General features: G+C 38.3%; 1 protein-coding gene across 1 annotated transcript; it reads right to left on the reverse strand.

The window, feature by feature from the left end:
• Positions 1-2,816: 2,816 nt before the first annotated feature.
• On the reverse strand, positions 2,817-20,013 carry LOC126486877 (cytochrome P450 2K6-like). The gene is given in 9 exon segments (XM_050119386.1): positions 2,817-3,004; positions 7,388-7,529; positions 9,990-10,174; positions 10,836-10,977; positions 11,813-11,986; positions 13,397-13,557; positions 16,305-16,454; positions 17,411-17,573; positions 19,831-20,013. Coding segments are annotated over 9 exon segments (1,488 nt in total).
• Positions 20,014-21,412: the final 1,399 nt, after the last annotated feature.

Here is a 21,412-nt window from a genome sequence, read left to right on the forward strand (position 1 = left end):
TTCATCCTCAACTAGTGCTATGCTTCAAGAGTAGATTCAGCTGGGGTGACAGTGACGCAGCTTTTTTTCTAATATGGTTTCAACTTCCAACGTTGCCAAAAAGAAATGAGAGGGTGGAGCATGGAGCACGAGATTCTAGTGGGTAAGGCACATGCTGGCAGGACTGACAACCAGAGTTCAGTCCCATGCTGAAAAAAGATACACACATGTGTACATAAATAAATACAATGTAATAAAAATATTTAAAACAATTTTAAATGACAAACATGGACAATAGCATAGCAATTATGGTGACTAAGGAAGAAATCAAGTTATATTGATTGTGATATGTAATTTATGTGTAAGACTTACAGAAACAATAAATTGTAAAGATTTTACTATAGAAGTGTAATTTATGTATTTATTTACTTATTAATTAAAAATTTCCACCTCCTCTCCACCTCCCATTTCTCTCCCCCTCTCCTCTCCCCCTCCAATCCTAAGAGCAGTCAGGGTACCCTGCCCCATGGGAAGTGCAAGGTCCTCCCCGCTCCATCCAGGTCTAGGAAGGTGAGCATCCAAACAAACCAGGCTCCTACAAAGCCAGTCCATGCAGTAGAATCAAGTAATTTTATCAGACATAAACATCTTCATCAAGAAATTCTTTATTTTATGATTGTTATTATTAAAGAAAGAATCAAGGAAAAATACATTAGTGGAAACCAGTTTTCTCAATTGTATTTTCTGCAGACATTTTTAACTTTACTAAAGTTAATTATTAGTTACTTTACAATTACATAAAATAAAAGTGATGCTTTTTCTCCTCTCTGAGCACAGCAAAGACAGTTCATTGTTTAACTTTACGCATATCACTAAACGCTCTCCCCCCCCCCCCCCCCCCCCCCCGCTTCTGGAGGCAGACAGAGCATGTGTGCCTCTCCAGTGTGTAGTCGTGATGTCAGAACAATAGATAGCTGACAACCTTGTTACTTGGTTAAAACTTGGGTCTCCTGATCTCTGATGCAAGGCATTTTCACTGCTCCCCAGGTAAGAGAACCACACCCACCAGCTAGTTTTGATTATGGATTTAGAACTGATTAAATCCATACTATATACTACTGAACCCCAGTAATAAACTAAGGGCAAGCCAGAAAGTGCACTTCCATGTGTGTGTGTGTGTTCAAGCTTCAGAGTAAAGCTAGTAAGTTCCATTTCTTTGTTTCCATTAGCTCTCTGGCAAGTCAGGGCACCTGAGGTCCTCCCATCAAAAGGCCTTGAGAATAATGATGTCTTGAGGATGACCTAGATGGCCTAACTTTCTCTGGCCTTACTGACCTGTAGAAAATTTTCTTCTCAGTGTACAGGGAAGGAAACTTTGAGACTTGAGAAATGTTCTTGGTAATCCTTTCCCTTTGAAATCCAAGTCTTTTGAAAAGATCTTTTGCCAGTTTCACAGATGTGGACTGTATTTCTTGATGACCTAAGAGCTTTCCTTGAGATGAATTCCCAAAGAAGCTAGGACATTCGAACTCCTAGTCTCTGTAGGAAATAGCAGCTTTTCAAATGAGGCTCAAAGGCTGGGGCCTTAGTTCGGTGGAAGAATGCTTGCTTACCATGCAAAGCGTGGTTTTTATGGGTTTTAGCTATAGCGGTGGATAAAAAGGAAAGGTCAAATGGGCAATGAGTAGCAACTACAGAATGTCCGTCAATAGAAGTATTTGAAAATGCAGGAGTAGTTTAGTAAGCCGGACACAGCCCATAGGCCAGACTCCTTTCCAGCCTCCAGTACTTTTCCATGGCACACCTCACTGTTGAAAGCCTTTCTGCTTTGCTCTTCTGCACAGCTGGGTTCTGACCAGGTTCTAGCCAATTACAATACCTTAAATAAAGTCTTCTTTGTCTAGGGCAGTTCTCACTTAGATACGAATCAGATAAGAGCAAGGGAGAAGCACATTGTTGATGGTGGGAGGGTACATTGGCTTCATAAAAGCTGGAGTTGTTTCTGTGTCTAGGGAGCTACACGGTTTTCTTTGTTCTGCTGCCAGGGTCCCTTGCCTATGACTTCATTGGGACTTTAGAGCGCTAAGCACAGGCATTCTGGGTACGCCAGAGCACAGATGAATACTCTCCTTTTCAGAACAAGTAGAATCATCAGTGATAGTAAGTGTGTGTGTGAGTGTGCATGGTGTACGGGTGTAAGCACATATGCCATGGCACACATGTGCAAGTCATAGAACAACTTTTGTGGAGTTGGTTCTCTCTACCTTCTACATGAGTTATGGGGATCCAACTTAGGGTGCTATGGCAGGTTTACATGGCAAGTGCCTTTATTGTCCTCCACCCCCGCATACCCATCTAATTAACTAATACTTTCTGATCTCAGCAACCTGGCTATACTCACAACCAACTATCTGTTATTAGCCTTGTTTATTTTCAGAATGAAGACAATGTCTTGTGTTTAATGTGTGCACTAATAAGTTGCGTTTTCTCTACCGCACCTGTGATATTATAATATTATAATTATATATTATAATTATAATATTATAATGTCCCCCCCCACAAACACCAATTATGACTCTTGATTGGTGATTCTTAGATATCTCATGGCTAAGAAGTCCATGTCTGTTTCATGTTTGGTAGTGAGCTTTCTTCTACAGCAGTTAGCTGAGAAACTCATTCTGACTTGAAAAGACATCCCTTTGTGAGAAGGCGGCTAATTGCAAAAAGAATCATGAAGGATTTGGCCAAATACCATAGCTATAATGAAGGGAAGGAAAGCTTTTGTGCAGAGGACCACAGATCACACCAAGAACTGGAGTTCAGTAAACTCAAAGAGCTTAGGCTCGGAGCAGAGCACATATCTTATGAGGCTTTGGTTGGATGGTAAACCCAGTGTCTGGGGTTAAGTCCAGGTCCAAATGGGAGACTCCAGGGGGTGGTTGGAAGGTAAACTTCTGCATGAGACTGACGAAGAAAAGGAAAAGCTCCATTTTTGCCAGTGGTTCGCCAGCACACATCCGACGGCCTGGAGACACAGAAACCACAGAAGGTTATAAGACATCAGCACAGGCTGGGCAGTGGTGGCACATGCCTTTAATTCTAGCACTCAGGAGGCAGAGGCAGGCGGATCTCAGTGAGTTCGAGGCCAGCCTGGTCTACAAGAGCTAGTTCCAGGACAGGCTTTATAGTTACAGCAAAACCCTGTCTCAAAAAAACAAAACAAAGCAAAACAAAAACAAAACAAACAAACAAAAAGATAAAATAAAGACATCAGCATAAAACCCTGAATAATCCCAGACAAAGATAAAACCAGATCACACATTCTCCTCTATTTTGGAATGAGTGGATCAGTCATCAACCTCTGCTGAGCATTTTTGGTTTTGTTTCAAAGCAAGACCTGGAAATAATAAAAGATAAATCCAATGACAGCTTTAATGATACAGCCTCAACTGAGGAATTACCCAGATCATATTGGCCTGAGATATTGTCTTGACTGATCATAGATATAGGAAAGCCCAGCACACCGTGTGTGACTTCTTCCCTAGGCAAGTTAGTATTGGATGTATAAAAAAAGTTGGTTGACCATGAGCCAGAGGTGGAGGCTGGAAGCAATGTTCTCCCAAGGCCTCTGGCTCCAGGTTCCCGTCTTGAGTTTCTGCCTTGCCTTCTCTCAGTAATGCAATGTGAACCAGAGGTATAAGCCTTTCCTCTCTAAGTTGTTTTTATGAACATGTTGTTTATCACAGTAATAGGAAAAAAATAACAATAACAACATTTTAATTTGCAAATACTTTTTTGACAAAGTCATGTGTAATACAAGATCATGTGTAAAAGCAAACACATGATGTGTTTTCTTGGTAAAAGCTAGCCATTTCATCCACAAACTCATGCTTAATGTCAACATGACAGCTACTGAACTTGGCTAAGCAACTGCTATTGTTCTCGAGAGAACTATGGTGTAGTTGATGACCTACAGATAAATAGGCAGTGTCACAAGGAGATATGTGGAAAGATACCCAGTAAGCCAGGGAAGGCTCATTCTTTTGTTGAGAGGTTTCTAAGTAAGCTTTGAAAGAAAGGATGAGAAATTCGCCAGGTGGCAATGAGGGAAGGTAAGGACGAGGTCCTTGTGCCATTGGCTGGGTGAGATTTGACTCTCGCTATACATGGGGCACCAGGGAGATTATATGGAAAAGAGTAAGGAGCAGGAATGAGGTCACAGTGATCTTGCAAAGGTCATTAATCTGTAGAAGCATTTGGTAAGAGAGATCCAACTGGTATAATTCTGAAATCTACATTGTTTGGGATAATTAAATAAAATTGAGAAAGGAAACTTTCCAGGTAGAAGTTCACTAAAATAATAAGCTCTTGGGTGTTATCTATATTTCCTAGATTGTACTGTGTGAAGAATGATCTTATTATTCGATGAAATAGAATGAGTTTTGCATTCTTGTTGTGGATTGAAGGCAACACGTTTGAATGAAATGCAGCATTGTTAATGTATATCCAGTCCTTCTGAAGACACAGCAGGTCTGTTTAACTACTCCCAGGAGGGCTTTAATGTGCTGCTTACATTATGACCAGTAATTTTTGTAATTAATAAAGCTGTAGAGCTCTGTTTTAGTTTTTATTTTTTTAAACATAAATTGCAAATGTCCAAAACCATAGAAGACTTCTATTTTTCAACAGAGGGAAAAGATCTCATGTTAAATTTTTGATTATTGGAGAGCTACACGGAACAGAATAACTCTACATATAACTATGCATTTTCTTATTGGGCACAGTAATGAGTCCAGGTTTTTTATGGGGTTCAAAGTCATGGGTATTTCTTTTCTGTTTAGTTACGTCCATAAAATAGCTAACCACTCAGGGATAAGCAGGTTTAATGTCAACAAGACACGGGTATTATTGTGCTTGGCTTTGGCACTGCTATTGTTCTCATGGTCTTGCCTGTGTAACAGGTGACCCAACAGGTAAATGATAATTATAACAGTGTTGCAAGCCTTGGAGAAGGCTGTGACAGGGTCAGCTAATGTAGGTTTGGGGTTAGCTCTTTCCATCTCCCAAGAAATACGGGCGTAACTGAATGGTGTTTAACAGAATGAGAAGTAAAGACGTTGGGATGTTAGTTATGGCCTTCTGTTTAAGCTTTATTGAGTTTGATGGGAAATTCTGACCAGCCCAACAAGATAAAGCATGTAGTATGAGAGGTTCCAACCTTAGCAAGAGAATCTTATTGTGCGTGTACATCTGAGAATGCTCTCTGGAGACAAAGATGTTTAGATCATAAAAGCCCTTCACACAGATGATACATCAATAGAGATGCAACCTCACTTTGATATTCTCCTATATCCTCTGTCACTCTATCTCATGCTTATCATGAATGTCTGTCATGAATTTGATCACTTTATCTTTCTTTTTTGTCTTTTATTCATTTATCTATTTATTTTTCAGGGCTATCTTTTGTAGTCTAGGCTAGACTAGAAAATTCTGTAGCTACAGACAATGACCTTGGATTTCTTATATTCTTGGCTTTTTTCCTGAATTTTATATGAGCAAACTTGAGTTCTCATACCTAGTATATGCAGCTCTGGAGTTGAAAATAGAGTTTGGTACTTGGTCAGCAAATCTACTGCCAACTGAATTCTACTCCTAGCTTTTGTAATGTTTTTGAGGTTTATTTTTATCTATGAATATGTATGTCTATAAGTATCAGTGATTATATGTTCTAGTTTATACAACCACATGCTTTGGCAAGTTGATAGTACCAGACATTGGCTTCATTTTATGCAACAGGAGCTGGCTTTGAATCCAATAAATATGTGGTTCAGAATTCCCTTATTCCTGTCAGTGTTGGAGCAACGGATGTATCTCACAAGGCCAACTTTTATTGTAAATCAAAACTTTGGCAATTGGATAAGACCTTTGCTGATCTATTCCCATGCAGCCTATATAGAATCTTCTAGCACTATGAGTTAAAATGGATAAAGTTTCTATGTGAAATTTTGTTCATGTCTTGTAACTCCAGTATGTAGTGTCTTCAGTAGTAAAGTCTTCATCAAATTATAAAAAAAAATAAATAAAATAAAAGCCCTTCACAGCGCAATACTTTGACAGCGTGGATGTAACCGTAAATGGAAACAGAAGAAAAGGGTACCTTCCTCACAACTAGAGGGACATAAGGACAGAGAGGTTATAGCTAACACTAAAAGCAGACACATAAAATTGATCCATATTTAATATTTTTCTTATAGTTTGAATTTTATTTGTTTGTCTATGACTAAGATGCAGTATCAGGCTGGGTGTGGTGGTGCATGTCTTTCATCCCAGCACTCTGGAGGCAGAGGCAAATGGATCTCTTTGAGTTTGAGGCCAGCCTGGTGTATATAGTGAGTTCCAGGATGGCAAGGGCTACATAGAGAGTCGTTATTTCATAACAGCAAAAATAACAACAACAAAACCTGAACAAACAAAAAGTAGTGTTGTTAGTTTTAGCTTTCTTTAATGGAGGCCCACAACACATTCCAGTTTTTTAGATTTAGTTTTAATTATATGTATGCCTGTGTGTTTGTGTGTAGGTATGTGTACATATTATATTCCATCAGAATCCAAAGGCCCTGGAGGCTCATGAAGTTGGAGTTACAAACAGTTATCATTGTCAAATGTGGGTGCTAAGAACCACACTCAGGGACTGGGGAGGTGACTCAAAGGTTAAGAGCACTTGCTGCTCTTTCAGAAGTCCCAAGTTCAATTCCTAGTACTCACATGGTGACTCACAACCTGTAATGAAATTTGCTACCTCCTTCTGGTGTGCAGGTGTACATGCAGATAGAGCATTAGTATACATGAAATGAATAAATCTTAAAAAAGAAAAAAGAACCACACTTGGGTCCTTTGCAAAATTTCTGTTAACTGCTGAGCCATTTTCCCAGTACTATAGAGGAAATTTTTGATTTCCACACTAAACTGGGGGAAATTCCTGAGCAGGTTACTTATTGTAAATATGGATGGCTGTTGCTTGCTTAAAGGTCAAAAGAGACTTCACAGGATATGCAAAGGCAGCCAGGCCTGAATACAGTATTGATACCCGGGCAAAAGCAAAACGGAACGTAATTTTTCAGCGTGAAAAGCACAAGACCTGAGCATACTCTTGAGGCGACAGCTCTCTTACTTGTTAAAGAAGCTGTGGCAAGGGGGCTGGAGAGATGGCTCAGTGGTTAAGAGCATTGCCTGCTCTTCCAAAGGTCCTGAGTTCAATTCCCAGCAACCAGATGGTGGCTCACAACCATCTGTAAAGAGGTCTGGTGCCCTCTTCTGGCCTGCAGACATGCACACAGACAGAATATTGTATACATAATAAATAAATAAACAAATATTTAAAGAAGCTGTGGCAAGCAAGGCACCTTACCCACTGAAAAGGGCACGAAAGCTTCTTTCTTGACAAACCTCCCCTTGGAGCTGAGGAAATGAGTGGGGTTAAAAGTGTCTGGTGTTTCCCACTGGGTTTGATCCTGCAGTACTGATGTCAACAAAGGGATCACCTCTGTGCCCTAGAAAGAAAAGTTAGTGCTGTTAGTGAAAAAAAAATGACATTTCTTTCTAAGAGGCTCCTCTGCAAAGTGTTATAATCATGACTGGCAATTTCTAGATACGGTGTATTCTTGAAAGAAATACGGTTGTCTGGGAAGGCTTTAAGGTCAGTAATGTGATGTTCCCTTTAGTCACCAAAGTTTTCCTTAGTTCCTAACTGAAAGCAGGACCTGGAAATGAACCTTTAGTGTATATTGGTAATGTGATAATAGCCTGTTATTTAACAGGTTCCCCGCTCAGCTTGTTAACGCTTAATAGTTTCAGGAATTTAACAAATTCTCTTCTAAGTCTGTGTAGGGGAAGTTCAGTGGTCTTCACTTGCGTTGTAAGCTGTAGATGAAAGAATACAAAAGAAAGAACCTGGTAGAATTTCTGGAAGGTTCGATGGCTCGGTGAAGATTTGCTCTTTTATCCCTCAAGGTCCATGACAGTGGATGTCAAATCAAAGATTATATGGACAGATTCTAAATCATAAGCGTCTCTGCTTTCATGGTGTGCTACATGTTATAAAACAACTTTCTATAAGTGAAGGGGTGATTTTAACTGTATAAGAAAGGGCATTCTGAGAATGACAATAAACAAAACATGGTAAAGTCATGATTAAACTCACAACTCTGAACAGGAGGCATAGTTCAGGCACAAGAATGCCTGCCTTGGGTATACAACATTCAAGTTTAGTCATCAGGAAATAAATTAATTAATTAAAGAAAATATTCACTATTTAATTTTGATAGCTATTATTATTAAACTTGTCTTTAATGATGATTTGGAATATAATCTTTTGGTTAACTTTTATCAAATAAAGTCTGTGTTTTTTTTCCTACTCAAGTAGACAGTTGAGTGAAAGCATTTTGTTTTAAAACACGTGTGTAACATCATTATCTATCTATCTATCATCTATCTATCTATCTATCTATCTATCTATCTATCTATCTATCTATCATCTATCTATCTATCATCTATCTATCTATCATTTATCTACATTTCTATTTACCTGGATTATATGTAAATTTACTTTCTCTGCCTCATAGCAAACATGTTAATTATATTCATTTCACCAAAAACTGGTTGAACTGTGCCAAGACTGAGCCTACCTCCTAGTAGGACAACACATTAATTAGATATCCCTGTACCTGCAAAGTCCTCTTGACAATGCATTTTACATGGATTGTAGCACAGCAGGAGGCTAAAACTAAACTCCTACTGCTCTTACGGCATCTTGTGGATCACATTTAATATTGCTTCTCTGTTTTCACTTTTGCTACAGCTTGAAGGTGGGGAGATTCTTCCAAAGGTTCTATGCTCTTGGCTTGTTTTAAAGGCTCTGATAGAATTTTAGGAGATGAGGACCATGGGACTGGTTCATCTTTATACCAATGCCAATGTTCCCTTCTAGGGGATTATGGGACTCCAGTCAGCCAGTCTTTGTCTGTTCACTGGTTTCTCCATACGGTTCTCTCAATGCCACCTACTGTCTTCACCAGTTCAATTTAGATGGGTCTGGAATGTCTAATCTTCAACGTGAACTGGTAAAACCCTAAGTCGAATGAACTGTTTCTCTTTGTAAGACAGCTGCCTTGTATATTCTATTATAGTCATGTGAAACTGACCACTGCCACATTGCTTGCATTTGTTTTTCTGTTTCACTGTTAATTGGGTTAACTCAGCTCAATAGTGTACCTAGCATAGGCTGAGAAGAAAAGCTCCAAAGGTGAGCACAGTCTTGTTCAGAGAGTGTTTTCAGAGTGGGGTGCAGTAGTGTAGTGAAAAGAATTCCAAATGATCAGTAGCACCATGGCTTTATTCAGACATGGGCCCAGCAGCTGTGCTCTGATTAGGTATTGAGGAAAACAATTGGTTCCATGTGCGTTTCCCAATCTCCTAGCCAAGCTTGCCTTCAGTCTAGTTTTAGGAAGGTATACATACATGTCTTCAATTTTCCATAGGAACACAATGATGGAGAAGGAGCCTGAGAATCCATAGGCATGATTCCATGAGAGGATGGGATTGAAGAATGGAGGGGCCAATGAAAGAGCCTGCCTCAAAAAATCTCAGGACCCTGAGAGTAACATCTTGGCATCCTGGCATCCTGGCTCCTTCAAGGAGCAACCTTTCATCCCAGAAAAGGGCTACATCCTCTGAATCCCATTTTTTTTTTCAGTTACAACATAAAATAGGATAGTGTTTTACAAAGTGTTAACTGTTGTCATCAGTTGCATACACACACACACACACTCAAATACTCAGCTATCTTATTTTGAATGATGGGGAGGGAGGCAAGGCAAGAGATAATAAAAGGAGAGGGAGCAGGTGGGAAGGAGAAAAGTGGGCCAAGACTGTCTCTGAGCTTCAGTCTCAGTGCTTCTACCACGTTAAACATCTGGGATATACTCTCTCCTCTCGCCTGTCTAAGCCCTTACCTTTGGAATATAGTAGTTCTTAAACATAACATCTGTGGTTGTCTCACGGGGTAAGCCTGTGGGCAGTATGTTAGCAACCCTCTGTATTTCATGAACGACAGCGTCTGTGTAGGGCATTTGGGTTCGGTGCTCAATTCGAGGCTGAGCTGAGCCCACAACTTTGATGATCTCTTCATGGACCTTTGCTGGATACAACACAATGAGAGGTTAGGGTTCTGCCTGCACATGGAGTCAAGTAATTTTTAAATAAGTGATTTTTATATAAAATATAATATATAAATATATAACATTAAATATGTAAAATATAAAATATTAAATTAGTGATTTTTATATAAAATATAAAAGTCAAATCCAAATGTTCTCCCAACTTGGGAGCTTTCTTCATCATCCTTCTGACTTTCTGCTTCTGTTTCTAAGGCTGCTCTGTGAATGAGCATGATTTCAGATCATCTCAGGCTGTGTAACGAGCAAACCCTACTTTCTTTCAAAAGATTTATTTGATTTTCAGTTGTATGTATGTGTGTGTGTATTTGTGGGTATGTGAACGTGAGTTCGGGTGCCCATGGAATACAGAAGAAAGAGCCTTTGGAGCTAGAGCTGTGATTCCCCTGGTGTGAAAACTGTGAACAGAGCTCTGATCCTCTATAAGAGGATCAACTAATTGCCGAGCCACCTCCCCAAGCCCCAACGCTCTCTTTCTTATTCTCAAAGGAAACTAACCACGTAAGCTATTGTCAAGGTTACAATGTACAGGTAACCAGTATGACTGTAGACTTCTGTGATTTTGATTCCTGGAGACTTTTGCTTTTCTTCACTGGGGTAATGCTCCGAATCTTAGAGACTTACCCTGAACCTCAGGGTATCGCATCATGAGTATAATTCCCCAGCGCAGTGTGGTGGCTGTGGTCTCTGTTCCTGCTCCAAACAAATTACTCACGAGGGCTAACAAATTTTCTTCATTGAAATAGTCAGCAGATGGATTGTTTTCCTAAAATGTTAAAATACGTCTTTAGTCATGTGATCATCTCACAGTGGGTAATTGTAAAAGATTACCATAGATTAAAAACAGCAGGTGGAGCACTTGTCAGCTTAGAGGACTTTCCTTTCATTATGCAGCTGTCTTACAGAACTGGAGGATGTGGAGTAAGTGCCAGATGCTAACACTGCTTAAATAAATCTGAAAATAGCAAAGGCTGTTTTCGTTTAGGAAGGTTCCAAGATAGTATTCAATTGAGTCATTAAAACACTCCCCACGTCTTATTATAGTATTGTGAAATACCGTATTAATTCTCTTTAAATTTTTTCTTTTTAAAATTTTTCTATTTCTTTAGTATTTCTTTTTAAACTTTTTTAACAAAGTAATCTTTCTTAGATTTAACAGATGAAATGCATTTCAAGATTACTAAAAAAAAAAAAAAACTAATGTAGGGCTGGAGAGATGGCTCAGTGGTTAAGAGCACTGGCTGCTCTTCCAAAGGTCCTGAGTTCAATTCCCAGCAACCACATGGTGGCTCACATCTATAATGAGATCTGGTACCCTCTTCAGGCCTGCAGGCATATGTGCAGGCAGAATACTGTATACATAGTAAATAAACAAATCTTTAAAAAAAAACTAATATAAAAGATCTTTATATATTTCCCCAGATAATAATATGCAAATGTAAGCAAAATGTAATAAATAACATCTTCAGTCTATAAATGACCCACTGTTAATCTGAGTTCAGTCGTCTATCTTTTCTGAAGGAACGTTTTGCTTCTAGGAGTAATTAATTAAATTAATAGCAAATCTTGGCCAAAGAATTCTCTGAGAAAAGCACCATTACCTACTGCTGTCTGAGCAGAAAAGCATCAATGAGACTTCTGGGATCATTTTTGTCCAGATTATTACGGTGTTCTAGGAAGGTCATCCTTATGAAGGAAAACAATTCATCTCTGTTCCTTATGATCTTCTTGTGGCTTCTTAGGAGAAATCCCAAAACAGGAAACATATTAAAAAGCTAAAAAAAAATTAAAAAATACTTTAAGTATGGGTATAAGCTAGTTGGGACAATGCAAGTGAAAATAGGATTATTGAAAAATTGTAGAAATAACAGTTTCAGTTTTTGTTTCGGCTAAGAATGATAAACGGAATTATATAATGATGCGTTTCCATTTGTCAGAATTAAACAATCAACAGCAAATACTGAAACAGCTTATAAGCTCTATTTATGGACAGTATTTTGCATATTGTACCTGTGGGGTAACATAATTAAAGGTGATACGGTATACAGCAATAATATCAGCTTTATGCAGAGAGAAAAAAGCCCAGTGTTTCTTTTAAAAAAATCTTCTGTGAGTCCCGGTAAACAACTGCATCATCTTAATCCCAAACAACTCAATAAATTAACTTAGTTTTCTGTAGAACCACAGAAACACTTCCATTTGTAACAGACATTATTTGTAGATCCTGACAAAAAGTACCACTTTATAAAGTCATCCCCAACCCTTAAAAACGTTTCAAGAAGACTTTGACAGGGACACCTTTGTATTATAAGGACATTCTTGAACTCCTTGATGTAGAGTACACTGTATTATTAACTTAGCTCACACATACTGTTAGTGGTTGGTGAGCTCTCAGTTAACCATCTCCCAGTCCAGATGCCCCTGGAAGAGTACAGGGTTGGCACCAACCAAAGCAGCTAGATTTAAAGAAGTTCTTGGTTCAGAAGTCAAGAGATTGAAGGCAGCATGCAAGGGATGGTGACAAGATGTGCTAAATATCTTGACCAGAGAGGCAATCTCCATCCCCTCTTTTCCCCATTTAATCTGAGGCTGGAGATGAGATGTAACAAAGATGTTTTTAGGATGTTAATGGTTCTCTGAATAAAGCCAATTTTAGAGATTCAATACTTCATACTTGTTTTTTGTTTCTTTTGTTGTTGTTATTGTTTGCAACTGATGGGCAGTGCAAGCTTTACATTTCAGGTACAACTTTATTATTTGCTAAAATTTCTCAATATACTTACTTATTTTTAGTTTGATAAGATCTAATATTTAGTCACCTTCTCAAAGGAGTTGTTAAAACCCCTTTTCCTAACTGAATTCTACTATACACTTCTTATTTAATTGATGCTTAGTTCATATCCCATGAATGGTTGTTGGTGTAGGTAAATGACAGATGGCTACAATTATAAGACAGACCAAAGCCATACATTAGTGTTTTTCACAATCCATGTATCAAGGTATTTATTGCAGTGCTTTGTGATGAGAGAACCATCGGGTAGGTTAAACAAGCATGTTTGTTTGTTTATACCATTATACTTAGAACACATTAGCATCCTTTGTACAGTCTCTCGAATAGTCAAGTATACCTCATAGGATCTAAATCACAAAAGGAAATCAAAAAAGAAAGAAAAAAAAAACATTACCACAATTCTTGGGCTTCCAATGAGCTTCACGTTTTCACCAATTAAGGATAGGAGTCTTAGGAACTGGGGGTCTTGGTAGTCAAACCGTTTCCCAAGCAACACGGACACAATGACATTAGCAACAGAAGCATTCAGTACTCTTTTGATCTCAAAGGGTTTTCCTAGAAGGCAATTCATTGAGCAGGTCAGGAATAGCCATATACACAGTGCTAAGTCACTTCCAGACGGACTGGGGCAGGCTTTCCAGTGAAGAGTTTCGGAGAAGGATTCGCTGTGATTGTGTCCTTCAGGGATGTGAAATTTATAGCTCTGGCTCATGCCCAGAAGTTGCCACAAATGCTCAGATGTCCACAAAGGAAATGAAGTGGAAATGTGAAAGAAGACTGGCATTCAGCTCAGCTACAGAAAGAATAATGTGGCAAGGCAAGTTAACGTGTGTGTGTGTGTGTGTGTGTGTGTGTGTGTGTGTGTAGCTTTGTAGTACAGTGGGTGGAGAGAGGGTTGTTATTGCACAATAAATGGGAAAACATCACTCACTATGGTAGGCCACGCTGAAGTTTGGGCTAGAAATTCTACTACATTCTGATGTTTTCTGCATCACTGAAATCTACACAGAACGTGAAATCAGACCTGGTTACCTCAGGGGAGACTGAGGTAGGAAGCTCTAATGTTGAGGACATCCTAGGCTGTAGAATGAGTTCAGTGCCAGCCTAGACAGCCTAGTGGGATCAATTTCCAAAATAAAAAGTAAAAGGAAGGTTGTAGCTGCAGCTTAGTGGTTACGTGCTTGCTTAGTATACATGGGCCCAAGTTTCCTTACCCAGTTCCATCTCCAACAGACATATACAAAGCTTACTTAGATTATGAGGTTATTAAGTATGTGCCAGTAGGTAAAAACCTATTTACTTATTTATTTTAGGAATAACATATTGAGTGCATGGTAAGAGGAGAACATAATCGGGTTGGCTACTCACTAGCATGCCAACTTAGTACCGGCATAATTATTTATCTATTTATTTTTGAGGAAAAATATCACTAGGTAGCCTGGCTGACCCAGAACTTTTTATATAGCCTGACTGGCCTCGAACTCATAGAAAACCACCTGCCTTGAGTGCTGAGATTAATGGGTTTTAGTTACTTTTCTATTGCTGTGAAGGCACCATGAACAAAGCAATATATATATATATATATACATAGCATTGAATATGACTTACAGTTTAAGAATCCTAGAGCTCATTACCATCATAGACCAGACATAGTACTAGAGCAGTGGCTGAGAGCTTACTTTCTTATCCACAAGCAAGATGATGGGAAATGGTGTGGGCTTTAGAAGTCTCAAAGCCCACCCTCAATAACACACCTTCTCCAACAATGCCACACTTCCTAGACTTTCCTAAACAGTTCCCCCGAACTGAGGACCAAGTATTCAAATGTATGAATCTATGCGAGCCATTCACATTCAAAACACCACAAAAGATAAGTTAATGCAAGAATAACAAATTTGTTGGCTCACCACTACATATAGCGTAGGCACCATTAGATTGAGACATAAAAACAGAGGGTAAAGTAGCCTTTTTCCATTTTGCTTCCATGAACCATGGAGAGTTAAGGGAAAACATGAACCATGGAGAGTTAAGGGAAAACATGATTGGGCACAAAGGGTGTAGTCTAATCATAATAGACTCAGTATGGAACCTAGGGAGGCTGCTCAGACTCCGATTATCCACCCTCTGCCTGGTACTTCCTCCAAGGGATGGAGCAGAGCTCCTTCAAAAATGGGAGTCTAAGATCTAATACCATAGGTCAGAGAATTTTCTACAGACAGACTGGCCAGTGAAGATTAGAATGATAGTCCTAGATTGCTTTGAGAAAAAGGGTTTCCTCAGAGAGAATTTCCAGTTTCAGTAGCCTGACTTTGAGAGAAAACTTCAAGAAAAAAGAACGCAAAAGAACCTGGAGATGTCTAATTGCCAGGCATTCTTCAGGGTCTGCTTGGCATCTGCTGATGCACCTCTAATGGCTGGCAGCTGGTAATCATCTAGTCAAGTAGACTGGTCTGTGGTACCTAGCCTTTACTAATGAATTCTTCCCTTGTCTTGACAAAGTTAAGGACCTTCTTAGCAGTAAGGCATTGGAGATAAGAAAGTCTAAGGAAGGTCAGGTAAAGTACAAAGATAAAAAGGAAATATGATACATGTGAGGATGACCTGGAAATCTCAGCCTTGGGGGTAGTGGCTCTTAGGCATTTACTGCTGAGCCAGACTGCTCTGGTTTCTGACTTCTCCTTTGACAAGCACAACTCTGCTGCCTCCCTTGTCTATCACCCACCCCTGGCAGATGCCCAGATGGAAGACTCATCTGTTCTGCTGCCCAAAGCACCTCTTATATGTTCTTGAACTAGCCATCATGGGCCAGTTTTTAAATTCTCTCACGTAGGAGACCAAAACCCAGATGTTATGTATTATGTCAAAGTTAACTTCTTGGTAAGTAAATACTGCATTATGGGAGCATTATTGTATATTATTTGAGAATAAAGGGACAGCATATTTTCAAAATACTTTCAAATAGTTCAAAATTTATTTTATATAAAAGTAAATTCCAACTGATTTTTATATATATATATATATATATATATATATATAAAATATCGGAAAGAGAGGGAGAGAGGGAGGGAGGAGGGAAGGAGGAGGCAAAGAGAGAGGAAGAGGCACAGGAAGAGGGAGAGAAAGGAGCCGAAGAGAATGAGAACAAATGTCTCATCTGACATGGACAATATTTGAGTAGACAACATTGGGCACTTGTATGTCCTTGAGATTTTTTTTCCAAGTTAAATTATTTCAAACTACATGACTAAATGTACCTTTTGTTGATTTCTTGCTCACGAAATGGTTTCATTTACTCTACAGACCTTTGTGAGATTCAAAATTCTGTACAAGGTGCTGGCATTCCTCTATGATCGTGTCTTCTATAATCTGCTTGCCCATGCCAAAGTTCCTCAGCGTGGTCAAACTGAACCTTCGCATTGTTTTCCAGTTTTCACCATGTGAAAAGACAATTCCTTAGAGAGAAACGAGTGTTTTTAAGTTACCTCCAACAGTGTTAAATTTAGTGGTCAAGGACAAATAAAAATTATAGACGAAAGCTTTGATATTCCCTGCCAGAAATAAGGGAAGACTGGGTTGATGGCATAGTCTAATAGTAGTTATCTAGCATTTCTCAAACCCTAGTTTCATTTCTCAGCAAGTTAATAAAGAAAACAAGCAAGGTCTCCCTGCAAAGATTAGTAAGTCTCCCTTTTTTTTTCATTTCCTAGAAGATTTGCTGTAGAAAACATTCTAAGCAGTTTCCCTTCTCTTTGAAATATACACACATCTTTTTGAAAACCAAGTCATCATTCTTTAGATGTATGACTAGAATGTCTTTCCTAAATATCTGGAGACTTGTCTGAAATGATCAGGGAGGTAAGATCCCTGTTTCTCAGCTCCTCTGGGAAGATAAGAACCTAGGGTTAGATGGGCAGAACTTAACCTAACGTGCATACCATACATAAATGGTAAATTTGTTTCTCTTTGTGTGACTCCAATTAGCAAAGACAGTATCATGAGTCCTAGCTAATTGCTTTTTCATCCTGAGAGGCTTCAGTGTGAATATCTGATGCAGTATGTAAAGACATTTCTTCCTGGTTTTATAGTGGTGGACTGTGAAGCACATTCTTCTCCTGTAAAAAAAGTATTTTCTTTTTCTAGTAGTACAGCAAGGACTTCTGGGTTGGGAAAACATTTTGTAATTTTTGTTGCTGAATTCAGTATACAATTTTTGAGTTTCTATTTGATTCTTATATCAAGCTAGGTGTCAATGAACAATTGCAAACAAATTCACTATTTTCCAGGGAGAAAGATTAATCCAAAGCATATAAAACTATCAAAGTAAGGAGATAAGAATGAATAAATAAAACATAGTTAATATTTAACAACTTTAACAAAAGGGATATATTCAAAGTTTAGGGATCTTTACCTTTTCCGTCAAAAAGTCTTTCAAATATAGGCACCCGAGATCGCTCCCCAAATTGATTGCCATAATTAATAAGGGCATCTTTCACCGTCTCATAGCCAGAAAGCACCACCACCTTCTTTGGTCCCATATGAATGGTGTAAATGGGGCCATATTTCTTGGAGAGCTTTGGTGAAAAAAAAAAGTAGAGAAAGAATCAAAACATCAAGGTATAAGCAAAAGTAAAATCGATCATGACCTCTGGACTTCATTACTAGAGTTACTCCTCCAGCCGTCATAGCCCCTGGAGCCACATTGGTGGCCTTCAGTTCGTGATCCCTGGGCTCTATTTGATTTCAAATGTGAGGATAAGACTTGTCTTTTACTACAGAATGAACCATTGTCTCTCCCTATTATGTTTTTGCTTGAAAACAGAAAATGCCCAGCCACAACTCTGGAAAAACCAAACATTTCTTTGGTACCACACTAATATATCCCATATGAACATCTTGTTTCTTAGGGTGTGCTCTGATGTTAGGACCAAGTAAATTCTCTATTATTGGTAACATTTTTTATTGAAAGAAACATTCCATTTTCTTTAATTATTGTAGAGTAGCAAAAGCCAATATATATGACATCCTAATTTACTCTTAGTCCCGTTATATATCAGCTCCCTTGCATGAAGTAGATATCACCTCTGTTGAACAGAAAGGATACTGTGTCTTCATGAGGTCACACAGTAGGTGGTGCTGCTCAGCAAGAACCACACCATCAGTGGCACACTGGCTGAGAGCCTGTGGTTTTAACTGACCTGAGCTTTTGTGAAGACTAAGATGGCTCGGAATGCTCCTTTATATTGATACTTACTTATTTAAAGTTGCAACAGAAATCGAAGGATGACTCAATGATTTAAAAAAAATTAGTACAATTAAAATCACTCTTTCCGAAGTAGAAATTAAAATGGGAATTCGAGAACAGAGTGTTTTGTTTGAGAACTGCTTTGTATTGGGTAGATTAGCATATCTCAGAAAAACAATTTGAGGATAAGTTTAGTTAAAAAAGGGTCCAGATAATGGAAAAGAGTTGAAACCTCCCTGTTCTGTGGGTGGAAATAGTTCAGAACAAGACATATCTGTGAAAATGAGAAAGAAAATGAAAAAAAACATGCTGCAAAGAATTTAGCCTGGTTAATATATAAGCAAAGGACAGGAGTAGTGTAGAAATAAAGTTGAGGAACACTTAATTAGATGAAGAAGTTTGCTGAATGAAGATCTCATTCTTATGAAGAATTAACCTGATTTTGAATTGTAGGATAAGGGGCTACAAAGTTGTTTTAAGTATTGATTCTAGGAAGTAATTTCTGTGAAGTAAACTTATCTGTAATACGGAGATAAAATGCCATTTAATCTTCCCCCAGGTTGGTTAAGGGGAGTGTGCTAAATGTGTTGATTTATTAAATAAAAAGCATGAGGCAAATTTAAAGCGATTTTATTTTAGTTTTTGATTGATTAAGGTAATATTATAGTTTTTTTCTTCTTCAATACCTTGTCTTTTAAGATTTTAAAAGACTGGGTGGTAGTGGCACATGACTTTAATCCCAGCACTCGGGAGGCAGAGGCAGGTGGATCTCTGTTAGTTTGAGGCCAGCCTGGTCTACAGAGTGAGTTCTAGGACAGGTTCCAAAACTACACAAAGAAACCCTATCTCAAAAAAACAAAATTAAAAAAAAAAGAAAAAAGATTTTAAAATTAATATGTTACAAATTCTTTGAGAACTCAACTCAAAAACACTTTAGAACTAAAAGTTTAAACTTTATATAATTTGCCAGCTCCAAGTGGTGTCATCAGACCAGTTCCTGTATGAACTCTGTAAACTGGAAGACAGCAACACAAAGGACAAGAGCTGAACTCATTCATCAGACTAATGGAGATGTAGATCTGAACTATGGACACAGAGTAAGCTGAATTCATTCATCAGACTGATAGAAGAACTAGGTCTAAACTGATGGACCATATAGATTTTCATCTTATTTATGACAGAGTTTTGAGTAGTTAATCTGAAGTCTGCAGATACACGAATAATCAAAACTTAGTTGTTTTGTAGTAGGTCATATATGAAAAAATGTAGACAAGAACATCTGAGGTGAATTGAAGATTACATGCCATAGATACTTGAGATTATAATTGTCACTTAAGTCCTTGGATCATATTGGCTAATTTTTACAAACACACACACACACACACTCACACATAGAAATTTCAGTGTGTATATGCATTTTTAAGCAGCTCTGTCAATTTTGAAATCTGATGACCCCAAAACACATATATGAACTGTTGTTAGCACATGCAAGTTAAGCATCTCAGGACCAGAATGACGTAACAACACACACACACACCCCGCCCCAAAAGAATTATCATGTATGTCTGTATGGCTTTTTGTCTTACCTCTAACATGGTTTGATATGGCCTCTTCAGGTTGAGGATGTGTAGATTTCCAATAATTGGCCAAGGTTTGGGTCCTGGAGGCTGTAGTTTGGATGCTTTAGCCATAAAGGCTTTCACATTTAAAATAAAAATGAGAATGAGTGCCAGAAGCACAAGTAGAGCAGAAGAATCAAAGCAACTCATTATCTTAAGCTGATATAATTATTAATGAATTAGAGCTCTTTCCAATTCTGACCAGATAGAACCAACCCTTCTCATGAAAACCAAAGACTTCAAAGTGTTGCTAGGTTTACTATAGGCACTGTCTTTCACCTATTTTATAATTAAGCTGAGATAAGCCCTGTTCTTCATCCTTGCCCTGTTTTGATCTTTTACCTTTCCCCTTTTCCCCTCCCAGTTCAACCTATTCTGTCCAATAAAATATGGAAGGATTTTCTCTTTATGTAAAGCTGGGATTAAGCTTATATTTCCATAGGCTTAACCCTGAGCATGAAGTACACACTTCCACAGTGAGTTCGATTGCATTGTTTGGTAAGTAGAGTGCAGCATGATCTCGGCATGAGTGGTTAGATGTGAAAACCACATTGAGAGCTTCAAATTTCTTAGATGGTTACGTGATCTTATGTTTCCTCCCCTTTAATACCCTGAACAGGGCACTTATCTGAAGCTTAGTAAGAATTGAGCACAGACTCTATTTCAGATCTTCAGTAAACGAATCTCTTCTAAAAGTATTTGGGCGATTGGGGTCACTAGAAGGAAATGGAGGGAAAAATGGTGTATGAATATTGCATTGTGTAATTTATATTGTACAATAATAGAGAATTTTTAAAGAATATTATTGAATATTTTATTAGTGTATTATAATTCTAATAGTTGGCATTACTTTTATAATATACACATAGAACACAGTTTGACCATACTCTTTTTTCCAATTGCCCGCTTTTATTTCCTATTTTATTTCCCATCTATTACTGCCCACTCCTCTTTCTAAATAGTTCCCCTTCTACTTCATGTGTTTAAAAACCGTTAAGACTCTGTATATGAGAGAAAACAAGTAATATTTCTTTCTGAGTCTGGCCTATTTTGATTAACATTATGATATTTTATTCCATTCATATAATAATTTTATTCTTTATGTGTAAATAATACTTTATTAGGTACACATGTTACTTTTTCCCTTCTTTCCTTTCCCCTTTCCTTCATCTTCTCCTTTCTCTCTCTCTCTCTCTCTCTCTCTCTCTCTCTCTCTCTCTCTCTCCATCCCTCTCTCTCTTTTCAGCTCCTTGTTTTCACATTTTGTTTATTGTGTGTATGTATACTGTGTGAATGTCAGAGTACTGTTAGTGGCAGTCAGTTTCCTCCTACCATGTGGATCCTGGAATCATCAGATTTGGCAGTAGACCCCTTTACCCACTGAGTCATCTCACTGGCCTCCATTCCATGTTGTCTTTATCTACGTGCATAGTTATGGTGCCTAAGGTGATCTCACAACTCAATTATTAAGAATAACTATAGCAAACCGAGGTGTGTTGGTATCTTTTACATTCTGACATTGACTCCTTTAGATGTACTCCAGGAGTGG

This window comes from Alexandromys fortis, unplaced genomic scaffold (genome assembly GCF_014885135.2).
Source record: "Alexandromys fortis isolate MF-2015 unplaced genomic scaffold, M_Fortis_MF-2015_v1.1 scaffold_145, whole genome shotgun sequence".
Lineage (NCBI taxonomy): Eukaryota > Metazoa > Chordata > Mammalia > Rodentia > Cricetidae > Alexandromys > Alexandromys fortis.